At 36.5% G+C, this 18,431-nt stretch overlaps 1 protein-coding gene across 1 annotated transcript in view; it reads right to left on the reverse strand.

The window, feature by feature from the left end:
* The window catches only part of VPS13A (vacuolar protein sorting 13 homolog A (S. cerevisiae)), a 289,570-nt gene that overhangs the window by 219,927 nt on the left and 51,212 nt on the right, over positions 1–18,431 (reverse strand). The window contains 4 exon segments of the mRNA XM_006891989.1: positions 2,712–2,826; positions 2,908–3,097; positions 9,785–9,927; positions 10,230–10,324. Coding sequence (XP_006892051.1) covers positions 2,712–2,826; positions 2,908–3,097; positions 9,785–9,927; positions 10,230–10,324 — 543 coding nt within the window.

Here is an 18,431-nt window from a genome sequence, read left to right on the forward strand (position 1 = left end):
TTGTCATCCCGTGCTGCCTTTTGAAATCTTCTATTCAACTCTTTAGTATCTTGAATTCTTCCCTGTGCTTTGGCTTCTCTGCGCTCCAGTGCAAACCAAAACCACAACTTTTTAAAATAAAACTTTGATGAAGACTGTACACATGGGCTTTGCCTGATACAATACACAAGAATCAAACCGATTACATCTGTGAAAAGATTTGATGGAGATACGTATCAACAGTCAAAACAGGCCAAGGGTTGGCTAGAAATTATCAATAAACCATATGCAAAATCATAATCCATCTGAAAAAAAATTAAAACATGTCATCAGAACCAAAGCATGACCTTGAGTCATACATAAGAATCATATTTAGAACAGACTGAACACTAATTATCAAAGGACTAAATGAGTAGAGGGATAATATGAGGACATTTTACACAAAAAGCACAAAAGTTGATTAAACAACAGAAAAGGGGGGGAAAAAAACCAACACCAAAAACCCAAAAACAACAACAACAAATATGTCAAAAAAGAGTTTGAAACTTGCTCTGGAATGGAGTATTAAAGAAAAAGGCAGAAATAATGAAAAAAGAGAGTGCAGCAGAACATATCAAAGGAGAGTATGAGAAGATAAAAATATTATAATGAAATGTACAAAGACCTGGAATTAGGAAACCAAAGAAAAGGACACGTTTAGTATTTCCCAGGTTGAGAGACCTGAAGCATAAACTCAAGTCTTGAGTTGCAAAACAGAAAGAGTCTACAAATAAAAGTTGCGGTAATTATCTAAAGACAGCAGAAAGAATACAAATAACTATACCTGAAAGCATTGGCCAGCACTGGACCGTGTATCTTCAAGAACCAAAAGGACTGAGGAATTCCAAAATGCACTGAAGACATTGGTGAAAATAAGGTTCTAGAATTGGACATAATACCATCTAAGGTGTTTTAGCAAACAGATGCAGCCTGGATGTGCTCTCTGCCACAAAATTTGGAAGATCTATGTAACTAATTGGAAGACAGTTATATTTGTTTCTACTCCAGAAAAGAAGTGATCCAACAGGACACAGGACTCATGGAACAATATAATTTATATCCAGCTCAAGTTAAATCTTACTCAACATTATACAAAAAAAGGCTGGAGCAATATAGAAACAAGAAAATTCCAAAAATTGAACCTGGATTAAAACATTGTGGAAGGAAGTATATCAAGTTGATATCAAGTGGATTTCAGATGATATCAAGTGGATTTCAGATGAATGCAAAGAGTATCAGAAGGATGTTTACTTGTGTTTTAAATCAATAACACAAAGGCATTCACATAAAAAAATTAGAGATAACACTGGCAAGAATGGGAATTCTAAAAACACTTAAATACAGAATCTGTACATGGACCAAAAAGCAGTCATTTGAACAAAACAGGGGATACTGTATGTTTTCAAATGAGAAAAGGTGTGTGTCAGAGTTGTATACCTATTTGATATGTATGCTAGTCAAATTATTCAAGAAACTAGACTATTCAAAAGGCATGAAACTAAAATCCACCAGTTGCTCTGTAGAAGAAGGATGGACAATCTCTTCTCATGTGATTTATTGCCTCTGAAGACCCACTGGAGGGTCAGCCTGAGTCAGTTCTAACTCTATTGCACACAACCACCACCACAGCCTATATATAGAAAAATGTGGCATTGGCAATGAAGGAAACCTGATCAGAAACTCATGTCATCAAAATGGCACAACTCTACTTGTTGCACAATGAAGAACTGAAGTACTTACTAAAGAACTGAGTCATAGCTGAAGCTCCAATGTGTTTTGTGAGGTTATAAATCTTACAGACAGAAATTTTTGCTTGTGGATTCAAATCACCACGATCTTTAAGTTAGCAGCATATCACTATGGGCTATGCAAACAAAAGTTCTCACTTGTGGACCAGGATGTGACATCTTGACAGATGAACAAAAGACTGACATTCTCAATTATTTAATTTCACTTCAACATTCATCACAGCAGCAGGTAGGAAACCAAATAACATGTTGCATTGGAAAAATAAGCTGTCAAGGACATCTTTAAAGTACTAAAGAGCAAGAATGTGAGTGTAAAGACAAAGGTGTCTCTAATTCAAGCTACAGTCTTTTTACACTGCTTTGAATGCATTTAAAGTTATATGATAAGTGAGGAAGAAACAATGCCCTTAACTGTAGTGTGAAGAACACTTGAATATACTACTTACTAGACTTCAAAAAGAACAAACAACACAATGTATGATAATGATGGTACGAAAAATAACGGAGGAGTGAAGGAAAAATAATGTGAATGTGTACAAACAAAACTCAATGTATATGAATTCTGTATGCAAACCAATATAAAATAATCTTGGGGGAAAAAAACCAAACTAACAAATTAATGTTGGAGGAAATGCCTTGGAGAGTAGGCTGGTCAAAATTTGTCTCAAATAATTTAAGTATGTTGTCAGGAAGCACCTGGAAGAAAACATGATAGTTGGAAAACTGGAGGCTTAAAAAAAGAGGAAATCCTTCAACAAGATGGACTGACATGGTGACTGCAATAATGGGCTTAAGTATTGTGGAGTTCATGAAGATGGCAAAGGACATGGCAAGGTCACAATCTGTTGTTCTTGGGGGTCATTGTAACAGTCAACTTGAGAGCAATCAACAATAATAACAATAAAGCACAGAATTTTATTCACCACTGTTGATAATGGTATTTACCTGTTGCTGTCTTATCACGAAATTCTTCAAGTTTTGTCAAAGTTGCTGAAGTTAGCTGTGTTAGATGTACATCTTTTGGTGGTCTGAAGAATTCTACTATACTATTTACTGTCCTCTGTTGAAAAAAAGCATGAGTAAGATGAGGCACAAGCAAAAGCAAATTGAAATAGAAGTTGGTAATTTAAAAAATGCTTACTGCATCATACAGCATTTCTACAGGTTCGGCTTCAATGATACACCTCTGATCAACAGTTTCATCTGATGGATTTATCTCAAAAATAATTTGGAAAAGTGAGGTAGCATCATCCACTGAAGACAAGAGACGAGGTTTTGTTAAATTATCTGGTAAGCCAGTAACACGAAATGAGTCTATTTTGGTTTCAAATCTGTATAAAAAGGGGGAGCACAAATCTGGTTGAGTAATACAATTTTATTTTTCAAATTCAATTGTTGAATAACAATTTCACTCTCCATTCTAATTGTATAAAAGAAAATCAACAACTATTCCATCTAAAATCACACAAACTAATACACAAAGAATCTAGCTGCATGATGATTTCTAGGCTAATAAAGGTAAGGAGAAGCTGATGTTTTGCTAATAATGTATTTTAAAAAACCCAATAAGTTCATACAAAATTTAGTGTCTATAAATCTGTAAAGTCTCTCAAACCTAAAAATAAGTTTATAATAATTTCTTTTTCTAAGAATAAAAAACCATGACAAACAAAAAGCACCAGCAAAGGATTTCTAGAATATATTTGTCTGAGCAGTTCAGAGACCCTATCTCTACCAGAATAATTAGTGAAACAACTGATGAACAATGAAGACTCTGGAACTTGAATAAAAAAAAAGATACACAGCAAATGGGTATACAATTTTTTTTTTAAATCTACAAAATACTGACAAGAACAGGGAGAATCTTTGGCATTTAAGCGACAGCATCCTTCCATCTCCACCCTCAGGACTATGTTACAAAAGGGCTACAGAAATTGGTACAATCAAGAAGGGAGCTTGCTTTTCTCTTAAAAAAATCTAAGATTACTGTTTGACCAAAGGAGGAGCAAAAAAAGGTCCCACATCTTCCATTTCTCATCTCTACCACCCTAGCTACATATTAAACAAACTTCATCCCAGGCAGATATAGTCAAATTAAATAGAGTTCCTTTTTTCCACCCATTTTCTACACATAAATAGAGTTTTTATTCAAGTACCAAATTGTGATAACACCAGGGTCCTAATACACCTTTCTCAGTTTTCTGGTAAAGCAAAACTCTCATGCCATAAAAGGCAAGTATTCACCAGAGTCAACTGTGTCATAAGGCTGTCAATTTAAGTGTGCTGCTCTACCACCCACTGACTGTAACGAGGCCCAGGTTCTAAGCAAAGGTGGGAGATTGGAAGGATGAGCAGCTGTGCCTTAGGGAACTGACATTATTTACAAGAGAGCATAAAAGCTCCTGCACCCAAGCATTGCACAAAATAATAGAGACTAGATGGACTCTAGTTGTTCTTACCCACTACTTATCAAATAAGGGAAAAAATAAAAAACCAACTCACAAAAGAACTTATAAAAGTGACTGCTGTTATTTCTAGTCAACATTATTCAGCACAATCCTGATATCAAAGTCAGGCAGAAAAACCACTCAAAAGATCAATACCCCTCATGAACACATATGTAAAAATCTTCAACAAAATTCTAACTAATAAAAAAACTATTCTTCATGATCATGTGAGATTCATACCAGGTATGCAAGGATGGTTCGACCTTAGAAAAATAATTAGTGCAATCTACCACATGAATAAAACAAAGGAAAAGAACTGTATAACCATCTCAATTGATGCAGAAAAAGCATTTGGAAAATGTAACAACCTTTCTTGGAAAAAAAAAAAGATCAACAAAACTGGGATAGAGGGGAAATTCCTCAACATAATAAAGCACATATATAAAATTAACAGCTAATATTGCTCTAACAGAGAGAGGAATCAGACAAGGTTGCCCTTTACCACTACTTCTATTCAGTATTGTATGATAAATCCTAGTCAGAGCAATAAGGCAAGAAAAGGAAATAAGTGACATCCAAATTGTCAAAAAAGAAATAAAACTCACTCTATTTTCAGATGTTATGACCCTATATCTAAAAAATTCCAAAGACTCAGCAAGAAAATTATAAAATATAATTGATTGATTCAGTAAAATGGTATAGTACTACTTTATAGTTACAAAGAAAATTCTGAAAAGGAACACAATGTCATTTACTATAGGCATTCAAAAGATGAAATATTTTTAAATAAATCCAACAAGAAATTTTAAAAAAAGACTTATACAAAGAAAACTACAAAACACTACTAAAAGAAACTCAAAGATATCTCCGTAAGTAGAAAAGTATACCATTCTCACGGATTGAAAGACTTAACATTTGAAAATGGCAATACTACTAAAAGCAATCTCTATATTATCCATCTATCTAAAATGCAGTCTCAATCCAGACCCCCTCATCTTTCAAAGCATTGGAAAAATAGTCACCAACTTCACATGGAAAGAGATCCTGCCTGGATTAGCAAAGTGATACTGAAGAAAAAGTAAGGGGTCTCAAATTCCCTGATCTCATAACCTACTACACAGCCACAATAACAAAAAAAATTTATACTGGTACAGACACAGTTCACAGGTTAATGGAACAGAATTAAAAATTAATAAAATATAATTATAGAAAAAAAAATTCAGAAATAAATTCATCTATCTATGGACATATAGTCTTTGACGAAGATATGAAATCTATTAAGTAGGGGAAAATAACTTTAACAAACCTTGCTAGCAAAACTAAATATTTGCATAAAATTAAAACAAGATCTACACCTCTCACAATACACAAAAACTAACTTAATAATTAACTCTAGATGTAAAATCTACAACTATAAAGGTCATCAAAGAAAAAAATTAGTGCAAGCTTAGAACTCTAATTTATGGCATAAATAGACTATTAAATACAACCCAAAATATAGACAAAGCCGAGGATAACTAGGCAGTTGGGATCTTTTAAAAACTAAATTTTTATGTGCATCTTGGTATGTGGTTCAAGTTCACCAGCATTCCATGGCAGAAGGATGAGCAATCTCCTCCTTCGCAATTAACTGCCTCTGAAAGCCTTCTGTAGGGTTCGCTATGGGTTGGCTATGACACAACAGACACAACAACACAATGATGTACAGCTAAACATTTCCCAAAAGAATAAAAAGAGAATCTATAGACTGGTAAAAAATATTTGGCGATAGCACATTTGACAAGGGCCTCATACCTAAAATTTACAAAAAACCTCCCAATACCTCAAAAAGAAAAACACAACCTAATCACAAAAAAAAGAGACTTGCTGTTACAAAACTGAACTAATCGACTCTACACCAAGTAAGACATGTCTTCACAAGGCTAGATACTTCAAACAAGACATCCAGATGGCCAAGAAATACGTGAAAAATGCTTGAAATCATTAGCTGTTGTTAATGTCTTTATGTGTCGAGTTAGAAATGACTCATAGCTGACCCTCCAATGGGTTTTCGCAGGCTGTAAATCTCAAAGAGATTGACCATCTTTCGTCCTCAGAGCAGCTGGTTAATTCGAACCACTTGCCTCTGGGTTAGCAGCACAACCCCTTACCCACTAGGCCAACAGACTTCCTCATTAGCTACTGTTATTATGCACAGTGAAATCAGAATAAATCTGTAACTGATCATCCAGTGAGTTTTCAGAACCAGAATCACATGGAAGAAGACTGTCAATCATTCTCCCTCAGAGCAGCTGGTGGATACCAACGGCATGCTTTTGTGTTAGCAGTATAATTCTTTACCACTAAGCCACCACAGTAATTCCATGCAAAGGCGCTTGACTGTGTGGATCATAACAAACTGTGGCTGACTCTGAGAAGAATGGGAATCCCAGAACATTTGATTGTGCTAATGCAAAACCTATACTTGGACCAAGAGGCAGTTGGCAGAACAGAGCAAGGAAACACTGCACTGCATGGTTCAAAATTGGGAAGGGCATACGCCAGGGATGTGTCCTGTCTCCATACCTTTTCAACCTGTATGCAGCACTGATTATCCGGGAGGGTGGGCTCTACGAGGAAAAATGTGGGGTCAAGACTGGTGGAAGACCTATCAACAAACTGCGTTATGCAGATGACACAACCCTGCTTGCAGAAAATGAGGAGGACCTGAATTGCTTGCTGCAAGAGGGTCAAGGACTGTAGCCTCCAATATGGATTGAGGCTCAATGTCAAGAAGGCAAAGATCTCACCACCGGACCAATGGGCAGCATCAGGATGGATGGTGAAGAGATTGAGACTGTCCATAGCTTTAGTTTGTTTGGCTCCACAGTGAACACTCTTGGCACCAGTAGCCAAGAAATTAAAAGACGTATTGCGATAGGAAAGTCTGCTGTTAGGAACCTCTAAGTACTGAAGAGCAAAGGTGTCGCTTTGGAGACTAAGGTGCGTCTGATACAGGCCATGGTCTTTGCAATCACTTTTTATGCATCAGAGAGTTGGACAATAACTAAAGAGGATAGAAGGAGAACTGATACCTTTGAGCTGTGGTGCTGGAGAAGAGTATTGAGGGTACCATGGACTGCTAGGAAAACAAACAGATTCATCCTGGAAAGGATCAAACCAGACGGCTCCTTGGAGGCAAAGATTCTGAGGCTCCATCTAACATAATTTGGACATGTTGTAAGGAGAGACCGGTCCTTGGAGAAGGACATCATGGTTGGGAGGATGGAGGGACAGCCCAGGAGGGGAAGGCCCTCTATGAGGTGGATTGATTCAGTGACTAGGGGTAATCGGGATGGGTGTGTTAGAGAGTGTGAATGGCACAGGACAGACCAGAGTTAGGGCTGTTGTACATAGGGTCGCTATGAGTCGCAAGCGACTCGATGGCACATAACAATAACAACAAAGAGAAATATGAAAATCAAAAAAGTAGTAAGGTATCATCTCATCCCAGCTACAACAGCAAGGTAACAGATGACAAATGCTAGTAAGGTAGTGGAGAGCTTGGAATTTTCATGTACAACTGGTAGGAATAGAAAAGATGTGACCACTATGGAAAGCAGATTGGCACTTGTTTAAAAAGATGGAAAAAGAAATACCACTTGATCTCGTAATCCCACTACGATTTCTATCCCAAATAAACATGGTTTAATATACAAACAAAAGCACACTCATGTTTATTCCAATATTATTTACAATAATAAAGTGTTGGAAACAATTCAAGTATCCATCAACTAAGAAAGGCTACAGAAACTACGGTACATGCATGCAGTGGATTACTAAATTATACATTACTAAATAAAGATCAAGAATTCATGAAATACTGTACAAGATGAATAAATCTAGGACAAGTGATGCTGAGTGCCAAGTCTTTCACAAAAGTATAATTATAGCATAAGACTATTATAAAAAGCAAAGGGAAGGTATACACACAAAGAGAATCAATCTTTAGAGTTAAAAGGGATGGAAAGGGAATACAAGGCAAGTAAAAATTAATAAATAGTTAAGCTGGGTGAAGAGAAAAGAAACATAATAATGGTTGATTAGACATTGTAATTAACTACTTTAATAAACGGTAATTAATATTATAACAAAAATATTCATTATTGATTGCATGGGAAAAAAAGTAAATTTATAAACCTCCACTGAAATAAAAGTATTAAAATGTTGTGTTTTTATTTTATACTACTTTATACTTCCAAATTACATAATATACATTGTTTTTCATAATGGATCGTTCCCATTTCCTTCACCTCTCCCACCCATCCATCAAATTGAGCCACCTTATATTCACCACCCCGCCACCCTTCCTCACCTATCTGCTCCCACTCGCACCCTACACCACCCCTGGATCCTCATACTCATTCTATAATAATGGTCTTATACAGTGTTTGTCCTTATGGGACTAAGTTATTTCACTTAGCATATTGCTCTCCAGTCTCTCCCAAGTTAGGTAGTAATTTACAAAATCATTGCTCCTGCATGCTGTGTAGAGAAGATGCAAATAAAAATTGAAATGACATAGCACTTCACAAACACAATTATAACTAATATAAAAAAGAAGGGTTTTTTCAAAAAGAAAATGATTCCAACAGCCAGACAGTCTTGACCTACAGAACCCTCACTGCTTTTAGGAATGTAGAAAGGTGAAGTCACTTCGGAAAATAGGCAATTCTTTACAAAGTTAAACAAAGTAAATGTAAATTTCACTCTCAGTATAAACTTAAGACAAATAAAGGCACATGTCTACATAAAATCTACTATATGAATATTCATAACAGTAAAAATTTGCTAAGAGTCTAAATGTTACTATTGTAAGTTTAGACAAAATATACATCCTTAAAATGGAAAACTAAATATCTGAGAATAAAAGTAAGTATAAATACATACAAGAGCGTGTAAAAACTTAGAAGACATTATGCTCTTCGAAGTCAGTCTGATACAGAAGACCACATATTGTACGATTCTCTTTACATGCATTATCCACAACAAACAAATCCACAGAGGATGAAAGTGGTTGCCAAAGAAAAGGAGTAATGTGAACAGTTACTAATGAATTTAGGGTTGCTCTTACGTGTTGAAATTTTCTGAAGCTACATAGTGTTGTACATGCTCATAAATACAAAAAAAGTCAATGGATTAGTCTTTATAAACTAACAAAAAAAATTAGTAAACTATATTGTATATCTCAATAAGACTTTTAAAAATAAAGGTAAAATAATGACATTCTGCTAATGACAAACTGTTAATGTTGTCACCTTTTGTGTAGGACCTTCTGATATTTTTTAATTATGTGGTATCTTTCTTCTATGATTCCTTAACATATAATTTTCTACTAAGCATGTATTCTTCAAATAATTCCAAAAAATAAATCCAATAAAAAAAGAAAGCAAACAAAATTCCTTAAATTACAAAGTATATTTCTAAACCATAGCATTCTTCACCCATGATTATAAGATTATGACTTAATTTTCAACCACACTGTGAAATATTTTCTTAATACAGCATAGAAAAAAATGCATTTATACTTACTTTATTGCTTGTGCTCCTGGTCTTTGCACAATTAAAGTACTGAACTCTTCTAATAAAATCTCTAACAGTTCTGGTTTTTGGTGATTTTCTCTTAGAACAATAGATATACTTTTCAAATGAACGAAAAATTTCATGGCTTCAAACTAGAGTATATTCAGAAGAATAAAATGAAAAATAGAAAAGCATAATAAATAAAATTTGTACAGATTATTCATTTTAAAAAGTATACATACTAACGTTTACATTCATATTTGAAAGTAAACATTTCCCTATTAAGAATTACCATATAACATCAAAAAGTAGGTGGCAATTTTTCCCACGACCAAACACCTAAAGATCCAAAGGAAGATTATAGAACAGATTAGTAAGAAATATAATTATCTAAGGACTAAAGATAGGTACTCTAAGATTAAACTCCAATGTGTAAGGCAGAAAAAACACTTACTGTTTTTGGCAAGGTTGGATCACCTGCTGTTTCACTGTAACCGATTGCTTCATAGAGTTTAGCTTTTTCTTCAAGTGTCAACATTTCTTCAAGAGCTACAAATGAGATCAGTACTTTGCTATTTAACTTATACCAAAATATAACCAACTCATAATTTACTTACCTTTTGTAAGTAAATGATAAAAGAGATTTTCATTCTACAGTACTTTTAAGAGATTAGAGCAATTGAGTAAGACTGCATTGGTAACTTTAGAAGTTACTCCTCCAATTTAGAAATTACTAAATATGTAAATTGACAACTTATTTCTTAACGTTTATACAGAGTAAGGGTAAACATAATAGCTAACAGTGTAGGCACTTAATGACATTGTACTGTTGTTGTTGATTACCATTGAGTGAACCAAGACAAATAGCAAACCAAATGAACAAAAGGCCTGAAGCCTTTGTATAACTACCATCATTTCTCCAAGTTCATAGAGTTTCAAGAAGCATGTGGTTTAGGAATTAGATGCCACTTATGCTTCCAAACCTTTTTTAAACTGTGAGCTTAAACAATCACTGTCCACCATGGGCAGTCATTATGGCACCTGACCCCCCACAAATAGCACAAGGTTTGACATCACAGCAAACCCAGATTACCTCAGTACAGCAAATAGACAGAGTGCTGCTGTTCAACTCAGAAGAATGTTCCTCCAAAATAAAAAACACTAGGCCCTTGGGCACAACTGAATTTTAAATACAAGGGCCCTCCATATATATATGTGAGCAAAAGGCCTGAAGCCTTTATAACTTTTGTTGTTTCTCCAAATTCATAGACTTTCCAGAGGAATGTGGTTTAGGAAGTAGATGCTACTCCTGCTTTCAAACCTGAATCAATCTAGGATTCCACTCCACCAACCACTGCCCAGGATATGTAGTCATTATGGTGTATGACACACCTAATGGCACAGCTGACCCATTATGGCATTTGAGACCCCAATGGCACAAGGTTCAGTGTCACAGCAAACTCAGATTACCTCAGCACAGCAAATTGACAAAAGTGCTCTTAGAAGAATGTTCCTTCAAAATATAGTAACAAGGGATTGAAATATAATCCCTGTGGCCCAACTTTTAAATACAAGGGCCCTCCAGGAGGTCTTGTTGACTCTAAACAAGGGACCTAAGAAAAAAAAACCAACCAAACATTCCATTCTGACCCTCCCTCAAAAACAAGAGAGCCCACCTTATAAAATCCAGCTGCATCACCCAGTTTCCAAAATGGAGACAAGGGCTTGGATTTAAATGCAAGTGCCCTCCAGAGGGTCTTGTTGACTCTAAACAAGAGGCTTAAATAAAAAACAATCACACAATCCACACAGATCCTCAACCAAAACAAGACCAACATCTTACAGAATCCAGTCACTTCATCCAACTCCAAAATGGAGATAAGGGCCTGGCAGCAGCAGTCATAAGTTGTTGTTGTTGTTAAGTGCCTTCAGTAGTGACCCTCTAAACAAAAGACCTTAACCTTGTTCTATAACTACTATCATTTTTCCAAGTTCACAGAGTTTCCACAGGCATGTTTAGGAAATGGATGCCACTCCTGCTTCCAAGCCTGTCTTAATCTGTGAGTTCTACCAAACATTGTCAACCATGTGTTAACCATTATGGCATCTGACACACCAATGGCAGACACATTGTTCAGTATCACAGCAATCCCAAGTTACCTCAGTATAGCAAAACAGCAAAATAGTGCTGTACCACATAGAATGTACATTTCAAACAGAATTAAAACCAGGCCCAAGGGCCAAAGGCCCCTGGGTCCAAATGAATTTTCAAAAACCCCAAGCCTGCACACCAAGCTCTCTTTGGCTCCTACAAAAGGCTTCCAGCCCACTGTGACACAATATATTTAACATACAGAGTAAGTGAGGTTAATAACGATTTTTCCCATTTTTAAGATGACAAAACTGAAGTTTAGTATGATCCTTAAATTTTTTGCCATGTTCATGCCTTTACAAAGTGATGAATCTGAAATATGATCACAGATTTCTAAGCCTCCAAAGCTTTCTTTGATACTAAATATTTGGTCATATGTTAAATAAGTAGGAAAGAAATCTTAGAAAGAAACAACAACTGTTCATATCATTCGAGAAATTATTTTCAACTCATATATTAGGAGCTGGGCTATATGAGGAGAAACGTAGCATCAGGATTGGATGAAGACTCAACAATCTATGTTATGCAGAAGACACAACCCTGCTTGCTGAAAAAGAGCAGGACCTGAAGTGCTTATTACAAAAGAACAAAGACTGAATTAAATATGGATTGAAGCTCAACATCAAGAAAACAAAGATTCTCACCATTGGGCAGATTGGCAGCATCATGATAGACAATGAAAAGATTGAGATTGTTCACAGCTTCCATTTGCTTGGCTCCACAATCAACACTCTTGTTATCAGCAGACAGTAAATAAAAGGATGAATTGCATTGGGAAAATGTGCTGTCAGAGACCTCTCCAAAGTACTGAACAGCAACAATGTCAGTCTGGAGACTAAGGTGTGCCTGATTCAGGCCATGGTCTTTGCAATTGCTTGCTATGCATCAGAAAACTGGACAATGACTAGGGATGATAGAAGGAGAATTGATGCCTTTGAGCTGTGGTGCTAGAGAAGAGTATTGAATAAACCAGGAACTGCTAGGAGAACAAAGAGGCTCATCCTAGAGAGGGTGAAATCAGGCTGCTCCTTGGAGGCAAGGATTCTGAGAATTCATCTGACATAGACTGGACATGCTGCAAGGAGGAGCCAGTCTTTAGAGAAAGACTTCATGCTTGGGAGGGTGGAGTGACAGCGCGAAAGGAAGATCGCTGAAGAGGTAGACTGATTCAGTGATTGGGGTAAAAGGGGAAGTATGTCAGAGACAATAAAATTGGCACAGGACAGCGCGGGGTACAGGGCTCTAGTACACAGGGTTGCTATGAGTTGCAAGAGACTCGACAGCACATAACATTATTACAAGCATGCACTCAATCCTTAGAAGACAAATTGTAAGTAGTAAAATAAATTATTTTATCTCTCATTTCTCTTACATATATTAGTGAGATCACTGGGCCAAAAATAGTCTGCATGTGACTAGTAACTGAAAAATAAGTAGATCAAATCCACCCAACAGCACTGCACAAAAAATATCTAGCAAGATACTTTCTGACAGGTTCCTATCTTAATCAGGTTTTTGTTTTCACAGGTTTTACTCTATGTACAAATCTAACACAGCCACAGATATATAAAGCAAATTGGTTTTTTATCAAATCATGGTTATTCACCATCATCAAGAGTTGTCCTAGGATTTGAAGAGGGGTTCACTGTTAGAAAATTACTCTATATAACATAGTAGTTAATAAATTCCATGCAAATAAATTCATGATCACCTTGGTCAATATAGAAAAGTAATTTAACAAAATGTAAAACTTTTCATGATTGAAAACAGTTAAATAAGAAAGTTAAGGGAAATTCCTCAATTTTATAAATACAGTGTACGAAAATGTCACAGCTAATATTATCTCAATAAAGAAAGACTTTCTCATTAATATCAGGAACACCACAATGATGTCTCTCACCACTGGTATTCACATTTGCAATGGAAATCCCAGGAAAAACAAGTAGTGAAGAAAATGAATAAAAAGGCACGTAAATCAGAAAGGCACATACAAAGGTATCCCTCATCAGAGAGAGTAAGGGCCAATTAAAAAAACAAAACACCAACAAAACCAAAGGAATAAATAAGAACAGAACTAAAGCTGGGATCAAATTGACACCACAACAGCAACTTAAAAAGTTAGAAGAGAAAGAGGGCATCTGTTTAAATTAATGGTGGCAGATAATAGCAAAAAGAAGTGCGAATGGTTACATGACCTTTCTTTTGTTTTTATCCCCCTCCACAGTCTACATAATCTAAAGAAGCTCATCAATGTCAATGAATTGCTTATGTAGAAATTGTTAGGTTCATTGAAGTCATATAATACCAGATCAACACATAAAAAACTATTATCAAATTCATGGAGGCCGAACTAGTAGAAATAATAATAATAGCTGACCCTCCAGCAGGTTTTCAGAGGCTATGAACTGCACAGGAGGAGACGGCTCATTTCCTCCCACAAAGAAGCTGGTGAATTTGCCCCACCAGAAAAGTGCTGCATTTGGACTAACAGCACATCTCCCTACAGACTACATCACCAGAACTCAAAGAACTATTGAGTTTCTATACAAAAGGAATGAACAACTAATAAGAAAACAATTCCATTTATAATAGCACCTAAAAGATCAAAATACCTACAAATAAATTTAACAAGCAGGAAAATGAAAGAATTGTATACTGGTCTCTTCTCCATCCTCAGAAGCTGTGGGAGGAGAATCAAGAAAGAGAGAAAACCTGGCTGGATGGTGGTTGCTGATAAGTATCGTCAATTCAACTATGACTTACAGTGAGCCAATGACTAATGGACCTGAACCCTTCCCTATCCTACGTGATCCTCATCATCTCTGATATGTTTGAGTCCATTGCTGCAGTCACTATATAAATCTGTATCATTGAGGGTCGTCTTTTTTTGCTGATCGTTCACCTTTCCAAGTATGATACTACTTTCCAAGGAACAGCCTTTCCTTACATCCCCAAAGTATGTGAAATAAAGCTTCACCATCCTTATCGTAGAGAGGATTAAACCAGGCTGCTCCTTAGAGGCAAGGATTCTGGGGCTTCGTCTGACATACTTTGGACATGTTGCAAGGAGAGACAGGTCTTTAGAGAGGGACATCATGCTGGGTAGAGTGGAGGGACAGCGCAGGAGGGGAAGACCCTCTATGAGGTGGATTGATTCAGTGACTGGGGTACTTGGGATGGGTTTGTCAGAGGCAATGAGATTGGCACAGCATAGAGCACGGTTTAGGGCTGTTGTACATAGGGTCGCTATGAGTCGCAAGTGACTCGATGACATATAACAACAACAACAACATCCTTACCTGCAAGAAACACCCTGGTTGCATTTACTCTAAGATTCTGCTGCCAGTCCATGGGATATTCAGTACTTTTCTCCAACACCACAACTTAAAGGCAGCTACTCTTTTGCTGTCATCCTTATTCACTGTCCAAATTTCAGATGCATAACAAGTAACTGAAAAGACCAATCCCTGGATCTGATGCAACTTAGTCTTTAACATTATCGCTCCTTACTATCTTAGAGAGATCCTTAAAAGCAGATTTACTCAATGTAATACATCTTTTGGTGTCTTGACTTCTTGTGCCCAGTAAGCTGATTTTGGATACAAGTAAGATGAATCATTGACCAATTCAATTTTCTCTCCATCTATCTTGATATAGTCTATTTATTGTCCCTGCTACCATTACTGAATATTTTAATTAAAAACTTTAATTCCAACCCGGAGTGGGGGAACAGAAAACAAATTTCCAAATACTAACTAGAATCCATACTCTGTAGAACCATTGAGGCTAGATGAATCACCAAACTACTGCCCTGAGATAATTGTTAAATTAACTCTAAACTAAAACTAGTCCCTAAAGTCCCCTTCAAAAGAACACTTCTGTTTAATTAGTAAACTGTCCACATAGAGCACTGTATTTTTGTTGTTGTGAGGTACTATGGAGTCGACACTGACTCAAAGCAACCCAATGAACAACAGATCAGGACCCTTCTCTCTTCTGTGCCATCTTCACCATATTTGACACACTTGTAACATATTCTAATAGTCAAAAGAATTTCCTACCTGATTCAAATTGACAACAATTTGAAAGATTAGATGAAAGGCTTATGGAGCTGTCATTTTATGTTAAGAGCAGTGAATAATTTGGAAAAGTGAGAATGATTACACAATCAAAAGAATAGAATCTATGTTACTGAACTGCTTATGTAAAAATGATGAAATGGTATATTTTTTGGTAATCATATTTTCACCTAAACACTCACATAAATGCTTTGCAAAAGACAGATATAAGATATACACAAACTTCCATCTACATGAAAGTTCTAAAAAAAGTAAAACTAATTTATAATAAATAAAAGCAGATCCTCAGCTGTCTCTGGCTGGAGAGGGCTAAAGTTTACAAAAGGGAAGAAGAGTTTTATTTTGGTTTTCAACTTCTTGGCTGCTTTGAGATTACATAAAGTATGCTGTTGTTAGGTGCCATTGAGTCAAGCACAAAGCATAGAGACCCTATAAACAAAAGATCTAAACCCTGTTCTATCCTGCACCATCCTCTCACTTCCTGACAAATAAGAACCCATTGCAGCAGTCACTGTATCAATCCACCTGGTTGAGGGTCTTCTCCTTCACAGACCGTCCACCCCGCCAGCATCACGTCCTTCCTATGGAATACCCTCTCCTGGCAACATGTCCAAAGTACGTGAGGCGAAGCCTCATCATTCTTGACTCTAAAGAGCACTCAAGCTGCACCCTTTCCAAGATATATCTGTTCGTTTGCTTGGCCATCCATAGGATGTCCAGTGCTCTTCTCCAACATCACAGCTCAGAGGCATTAATTCTTTTTCTGCCCAGGTGTCAGATTCATAGCTAGTAATCAGAAAGACCATGGCTTGAATCAGACACACCTTAGTCTTCAAACTGGTATGACTACTCCTTAATAATTTGGAAAGGTCCCTAACTGCAGATTTTTCCAGTTCAAGGTGTCTGTCTCCTTATTTCCTGACTGCTGGTACCTGACTGCTTGTGGATCTAAGCAAGATGAAGCTGCTGACAGTTTCAATCTCCTTTCCATCCACCATGATGCTGCCTTTCAGTCCAGTGGTAAGAATCTTTATTTTTCTGACATTAAGATGCAATCCATACCGAAGGCATTCCTTGATCTTTTGCAACAAGTGTTTCCAAGTCCTTCTTCACTTTCAGCCAGGAAGGATGTGTCATCTGTATAACACAGGTTATGGATGAGTCTCCCTCCAATCCTGATGCCACACTCCTCCTTAAAGAGTCCAGCTTCTTGAATAATTTTCTCAGCATACAGACTGAATACGTAGGGAGAGAATACAACCCTAGCACACTCCCTTCCAAATTCCAAACCATGCAGTGCTCTCCTGCTCTGTTCGCACAATAACCTCCTGGTCTAGATACAGGTTCAGCATGAGCACAGTTAAGGGCTCTGGGATTCCCATTCTTTTCAATGTGAGCCACAACCTGTCATGATCCAGTCAAACACCTATGCACATTCAATAAAGCATAAGTAGACATTCTTCTGGCATTCCTTACTTTCAGCCAGGATCCATCTGACATCAACAATGTTATCCCTGGTACCATGGCCTCTTCCAAATCCTGAACTTCTGGCAGTTACTTATCTAGTACTGTTCCAGCCGCTTCTGAATGATCTTCAGCAGTATTTTGCTTGCATGTTATATTGACACTGTTTGATAATTTCCACATTCAGTTATTGTATACTTGAGGTATATACCTTTTCAATATCTGTGCCCTTAATATTAACTTGTTTAAATATAACTATAATTTCGTAAAACAGAATTTAAATAAGTTAAGGCAAAACCAAAACACTTCACAGAAATAAAATACATCTAACTAGAAAATTAATATTGTTAAGATATCGACTACCAAAAGCAATCGATTTAAGATAACATCTATCAAAATTTAACAACTCTGTAGAAACGGAGAAGTCAACTCTTAACTGTTTTGTAGCCCAAATAATCTTCACAAAGAGGAATAAAGCAGGAGGACTCATATTCCAATTTATAAACACAATACAAAGTTACAGTAATCAAAACCATGCGTTACTAATTAATGTAATATAAACCAACTGAATAGAACTGAGAAATAAACTCACAAATCTATGGTCATGTGATTTACAACAAGTGCATTAAGTCGTAAAGTGCACTAAAGGTAAAGAATAGTATATTTAATAAGTGTGACTGTTTTGTGGATCACAAAAAGCTGTAGCTGACTGTGAGAAGAATGGGAATCCCACACATTAGATTGTGCTAATGCAAAACCTATACTTGGACCAAAAGGCAGTCATCAGAACAGAGCAAGGAGACACTACCTGGTTCAAAATTAAGAAGGTAGTCTGTCAGGGATGTATTTTGTCTCCATACCTTTTCAATCTGTATGCAGAACAGATCATCTGAGATGCTGGGTTGTACGAGGAGGAATGTGGCATCAGGACTGTTGGAAGAGTCATCAACAACCTGCGTTA

Source organism: Elephantulus edwardii, unplaced genomic scaffold (genome assembly GCF_000299155.1).
Source record: "Elephantulus edwardii isolate Elephantulus edwardi_28Jun2011 unplaced genomic scaffold, EleEdw1.0 scaffold00108, whole genome shotgun sequence".
NCBI classification, from domain to species: Eukaryota; Metazoa; Chordata; class Mammalia; order Macroscelidea; family Macroscelididae; genus Elephantulus; species Elephantulus edwardii.